At 44.0% G+C, this 6,284-nt stretch overlaps 1 protein-coding gene across 1 annotated transcript in view; it reads right to left on the reverse strand.

Annotated features, from left to right (window-relative positions):
• The window catches only part of LOC123091301 (F-box/WD-40 repeat-containing protein At3g52030), a 16,917-nt gene extending 16,611 nt beyond the window's left edge, over positions 1–306 (reverse strand). Inside the window, exon 1 of the mRNA XM_044512778.1 lies at positions 11–306. Coding sequence (XP_044368713.1) covers positions 11–192 — 182 coding nt within the window. The 5' untranslated portion in view covers positions 193–306. The remainder of the gene's footprint in view (positions 1–10) is intronic.
• Positions 307–6,284: the final 5,978 nt, after the last annotated feature.

Below are 6,284 nucleotides of genomic sequence, written 5' to 3' on the forward strand. Positions count from 1 at the left end.
CGGGTCTGACCATGACTTGCAGACGGCGGAGCAGTGGGCGAGGTCGAAGTGGTCGTCCAGGCGGGAGAAGATGGAACGGAGGGTATCGTCGTTCAGCGGCTGCCCGGTCAGCCCGTACCCGCTTCCTCTGCCGCAGCCGCCGCTGCGCCGCTTCGAGGGGAGACCTCCGCTCCGGCTGCTGCTCGCCTCCATCTCTCTCTCTCTCTCTCTCTCTCTCAGAAGGGCGAGCCTCCTGACTCCTGTCGCCGCCCGCCGGTAGTCGGCCGGTCGGCCTGTGGGCCTGTGGGCCTCGTGGACTTGCGGCGGATAGCGTCTGTAGGGCCGCGTTCAAGCGGTACGTGCGCGCTCGCGTCGCTCGCGAAGGAGTACTTCGAGCTTGAGTCGACCAGCCCAGCAAGATTTTTGGGAACCTCGTTCGGTTTTAGGAAGATTATTGTTACTCCCTCCAAAAATAATAAGTAATAAAATGTCTCAATTTTGTATTAGCGTTAGTACAAAATTATACTAGTTGAGATATTTATTTTGTAACAAAGGAGTATTATTTTAGGGAAGGAAGATTATTACTTGCCTAAACAAAGATTATTACGGTTAGCTTTTCATTTTTTAAACAAAGCATATAGATACAGACCCTAATACAAACATATATATACTCACTCTTATGAACGCACACATGCACACGTCTTTCCTTAGGCCTAAGTATGATAAAGTGTTATATAGTCGACGTTCACATGACACCACTAAAGAAAAAATAATATATATATTATTAAAATATCGAACGAATACCAACTTCACATGATTACTTATAACAAGACTTCTCATGTGCCTTCAAGAACAAAAGTAACTACTCACAAATTATATCCATGTTCCAAAGGTGTATTGAATATGCTCTTGTATATTTCAATAATGGGCTTCCTCAAATGCCCGAGATCTTCATAAGCAAGCAAGTTATCTTTTTGAGCTTTCATACACTTATAGCTCTTAGTGCATCTGTTGCATGGCGATCCCTACTCTTTGCATTGACATCAATTGATGGGTATCTCCATAGCCCGCTGATTAGCCTCATCGATGTGAGACTTTGTCCTTTTTTTGTCTTCTTCATATTAATTTCTACCACCATATTATATTCCACCCATAGTGTTATATCCATGGCTTACACTCATGTATTGCGTGAGGGTTGAAAAAGCTGAAGCACGTTAAAAAGTATGAACCAATTGCTTGGCTGACACGGGGAAGTGCGTGATTTATACTTTGTATTGAGAAGATGAAGCATGACAAGGTATATGATTTTGTAGGGATATTTTGGAAGGCATGATTGTTCATTGGTATGTCTGAGTATTGATGTCTTTATGTACAGTTATAGACTATTGCTTTGAATCATTCGGATCTTAATATTCATGCCATAAAAGAGATTACATGATGAATATGATAGGTAGCATTCCACATCAGAAATTATGTTTTTATCATTTACCTACCCGAGGACGAGCGGGAATTACGCTTAGGATGCTAATATGTCTCCAACGTATCTATAATTTTTTGATTGTTCCATGCTATTATAGTATCAAATATATCATTTGCTGGGACTAACCTATTAACCTAGTGCCTAGTGTCGGCTGCTATTATTTGCTTGTTTTTGGCTTCTTAGAAAAATCAGTTCCAAACGGAGTCCAAATGCTACAAAACTTTTTAACAATTTTTTCTGGACCAGAAGGACCATATAAGCTTCGGGAGAAGACCCGAAGAGTCACAAGGGAGCGACATGAAGGAAATATGCCCTAGAAGCAATAATAAAGTTGTTATTTTATATTTCCTTCATGATAAAGGTTTATTATTCATGCTAGAATTGTATTGATCGGAAACTTAAATAAATATGTTAATACATAAAAAAATATTGTGTCCCTAGTAAGCCTCTACTAGACTAGCTCGTTGATCAAAGATGGTTAAGGTTTCCTAACCATAGACATGTGTTGTCATTTGATAACGGGATCACATCATTAGGAGAATGATGTGATGGACAAGACCCATTTGTTAGCTTAGCATATTGATCGTTCAGTTTATTGCTATTGCTTTCTTGATGACAAATACATATTCCTTCGACTATGAGATTATGCAACTCCCGGATACCAGAGGAATACCTTGTGTGCTATCAAACGTCACAACATAAGTGGGTGATCATAAAGATGCTCTACAGGTATCTCCGAAGGTGTTTGTTGAGTTGGCATAAATGGAGATTAGGATTTGTCACTCCGAGTATCAAAGAGGTATCTCTGTGTCCTCTAGCTAATACACATCATAAGAAGCCTTGCAAGCAAAGTAACTAAGGAGTTAGTTGCGAGATGATGCATTATGGAACGAGTAAAGAAACTTGCCGGTAACGAGATTGAACTAGGTATGAAGATACCGACGATCGAATCTCGGGCAAGTAACATACCGATGGACAAAGGGAATTACGTATGTTGGCATAAGGTTCGACCAATAAAGATGTTCATTGAATATGTAGGAGCCAATATGGGCATCCAGGTTCTGCTATTGGTTATTAACCGGAGAGGTGTCTCGGTCATGTCTACATAGTTCTCGAACCCGTAGGGTCCGCACGCTTAATGTTCGTTGACGATATAATGTTATATGAGTTATATTATTTGGTGACCAAATGTTGTTCGGAGTCTCGGATGATATCACGGACATGACGAGGAGTCTCGAAATGGTCGAGAGGTAAAGATTGATATATAGGACGATGGTATTCGGACACCGGAAGTGTTTCAGAGTGTACCTGGTAGTCATCCGAATACCTAAGGGGTACCTATTGGGCCATTAGAGGGGAGCACACCAGCCCACAAGGGGCTGGCGCACCCTCATATGGTAGCCACCAAAGTGGGGGGAAGGACAGGGGGATTCGACCTCCCCCTTCCTTCCCTCTTCCCCCTTTCCTTCCCCCCTCCGACAAATATGGTAAGTGGGCGCCACTTGGGAAGGACCCCAAGTAGGATTCGGCCTACTTGGGGGCGCCTCCTAGCTGCTCCCTCCTCCCCCCACCTATATATATGTGGGAAGGGGGCGCCTAGCATAACTACGACAATTGCTTAGCCGTGTGCGGCGCCCCCCCCCCCTCCACCGTTTACACCCTCGGTCATTTTTCGTAGTGCTTAGGCGAAGCCCTGCGGAGATAGCTTCACCATCACTGATACGTCCATTTGCATCATGCTTTATATCAATATTTATTGCATTATGGGCTGTTATTACACGTTATGTCACAATACTTATGCCTTTTCTCTCTTAATTTATAAGGTTTACATGAAGAGGGAGAATGCCGGCAGCTGGAATTCTGGACTAGAAAAGGAGCAAATATTAGAGACCTATTCTGCACAACTCGAAAAGTCCTGAAACTTTACGGAGATTAGTTTTGGAATATATTAAAAATATTGGGCGAAGAAAGCACCAGAGGGAGGCCACTAGTCATCCACGAGGGTGGAGGGCGCGCCCTACCCCCTGGGCGTGCCCCCCTTGCCTCGTGGGTCCCCTGGCAGGCCCCCGACGTCCATCTTCTGCTATGTGGTGTCTTTTGCCCTGGAAAAAATCATAGAGAAGCTTTTTGGGACGAAGCGTTGCCGTCTCGAGGCGGAACCTGGGTGATACATCTCCAACGTATCTATAATTTTTTATTGTTCCATGCTATTATATTACCCCTTTTGGATGTTTATGGGCTTTATTTTACACATTTATATCATTTTTGGGACTAACCTATTAACCGGAGGCCCAACCCATATTGCTGTTTTATTGCCTGTTTTAGTATTTCGAAGAAGAGGAATATCAAACGGAGTCCAAACGGAATGAAACCTTCGGAAAAGTTATTTTTGGAACAGAACCAATCCCAAGAACTTGGAGTGCAAGCCAGGGGATCATCAAGGAGGCCAAGAGATAGGGGGGCGCGCCCACCCCCCTGGGCGCGCCCTACCCTCTCGTGGGCCCGTCGAGGCTCCCCCGACCGACTTCTTTCGCCTATATAAGCCTACGTACCCTAAAAACATCGGATATCAAGATAGATCGGGAGTTCCGCCACCGCAAGCCTCTATAGCCACCAAAAACCTCTCGGGAGCCCGTTCCGGCACCCTGCCGGAGGGGGAATCCATCACCGGTGGCCATCCGGCGCTCTCCATGACGAGGAGGAAGTAGTTCACCCTCGGGGCTGAGGGTATGTACCAGTAGCTATGTGTTTGATCTCTCTCTCTCGTGTTCTCTCTATGGCACGATCTTGATGTATCGCGAGCTTTGCTATTATAGTTGGATCTTATGATGTTTCTCCCCCTCTACTCTCTTGTAATGGATTGAGTTTTCCCTTTTAAGTTATCTTATCGGATTGAGTCTTTAAGGATTTGAGAACACTTGATGTATGTCTTGCCGTGTTTATCTGTGGTGACAATGGGATTTCACGTGCCACTTGATGTATGTTTTGGTGACCAACTTGCGGGTTCCACCCATGAACCTATGCATAGGGGTTGGCACACGTTTTCGTCTTGACTCTCCGGTAGAAACTTTGGGGCACTCTTTGAAGTACTTTGTGTTGGTTGGATGAATCTGAGATTGTGTGATGCATATCGTATAATCATGCCCACGGATACTTGAGGTGACAATGGAGTATGTAGGTGACATTAGGGTTTTGGTTGATTTGTGTCTTAAGGTGTTATTCTAGTACGAACTCTTGAATAGATCGATCCGAAAGAATAACTTTGAGGTGGTTTCGTACCCTACCATAATCTCTTCGTTTGTTCTCCGCTATTAGTGGCTTTGGAGTGACTCTTTGTTGCATGTTGAGGGATTGTTATATGATCTATCTATGTTATTATTGTTGAGAGAACTTGCACTAGTGAAAGTATGAACCTTAGGCCTTGTTTCCTAGCATTGCAATATACCGTTTACGCTCACTTTTATCATTAGTTACCTTGCTGTTTTTATAATTTCAGATTACAAAAACATTTATCTACCATCCATATTGCACTTGTATCACCATCTCTTCGCTGAACTAGTGCACCTATACGATTTGCCATTGTATTGGGGGTGTTGGGGACACAAGAGACTCTTTGTTATTTGGTTGCAGGGTTGTTTGAGAGAGACCATCTTCATCCTACACCTCCTACGGATTGATAAACCTTAGGTCATCCACTTGAGGGAAATTTGCTATTGTCCTACAAACTTGTGCACTTTGATACGTCTCCAACGTATCTATAATTTTTTATTGCTCCATGCTACTTTATCTACTGTTTTGGACAATATTGGGCTTTATTTTCCACTTTTATATTATTTTTGGGACTAACCTATTAACCAGAGGCCCAACCCAGAATTGTTGTTTTTTGCCTATTTCAGTGTTTCGAAGAAACAGAATATCAAACGGAGTCCAAACGGAATGAAACCTTCGGGAACATGATTTTCTCACCGAACGTGATCCAGGAGACTTGGACCCTACTCCAAGACGTAACAGAGGCGGTCACGAGGGTGGGGGCACCCCCCCCCCTAGGGCGCGCCCCCTGCCTCGTGGCCCCCTTGTTGCTCCATCGACGTACTCCTTCCTCCTATATATACCTACGTATCCCCAAACGATCAGAACAGGAGCCAAAAACCTAATTCCACCGCCGCAACCTTCTGTATCCACGAGATCCCATCTTGGGGCCTGTTCCGGAGCTCCGCCGGAGGGGGCATCCACCATGGAGGGCTTCTACATCAACACCATAGCCCCTCTGATGAAGTGTGAGTAGTTTACTTCAGACCTTCGGGTCCATAGCTAGTAGCTAGATGGCTTCTTCTCTCTTTTTGGATCTCAATACAATGTTCTCCCCCTCTCTCGTGGAGATCTATTCGATGTAATCTTGTTTTTACGGTGTGTTTGTTGAGACCGGTGAATTGTGGGTTTATGATCCAGCTTATCTATGAACAATATTTGAATCTTCTCTGGATTCTTTTATGTATGATTGAGTTATCTTTGTAAGTCTCTTCGAATTATCCATTTGGTTTGGCCAACTAGATTGGTAGTTCTTGCAATGGGAGAAGTGCTTAGCTTTGGGTTCAATCTTGCGGTGTCCTTTCCCAGTGACAGAAGGGGCAGCAAGGCACATATTGTATCGTTGCCATCGAGGATAACAAAATGGGGTTTTTATCATATTGCATGAATTTATCCCTCTACATCATGTCATCTTGCTTAAGGCGTTACTCTGTTTTTAACTTAATACTCTAGGCGCGTGCTGGATAGCGGTCGATGAGTGGAGTAATAGTAGTAGATGCAGAATCATTTCGATCTA

The sequence above is a fragment of the Triticum aestivum genome, chromosome 4B, assembly GCF_018294505.1.
Source record: "Triticum aestivum cultivar Chinese Spring chromosome 4B, IWGSC CS RefSeq v2.1, whole genome shotgun sequence".
Lineage (NCBI taxonomy): Eukaryota > Viridiplantae > Streptophyta > Magnoliopsida > Poales > Poaceae > Triticum > Triticum aestivum.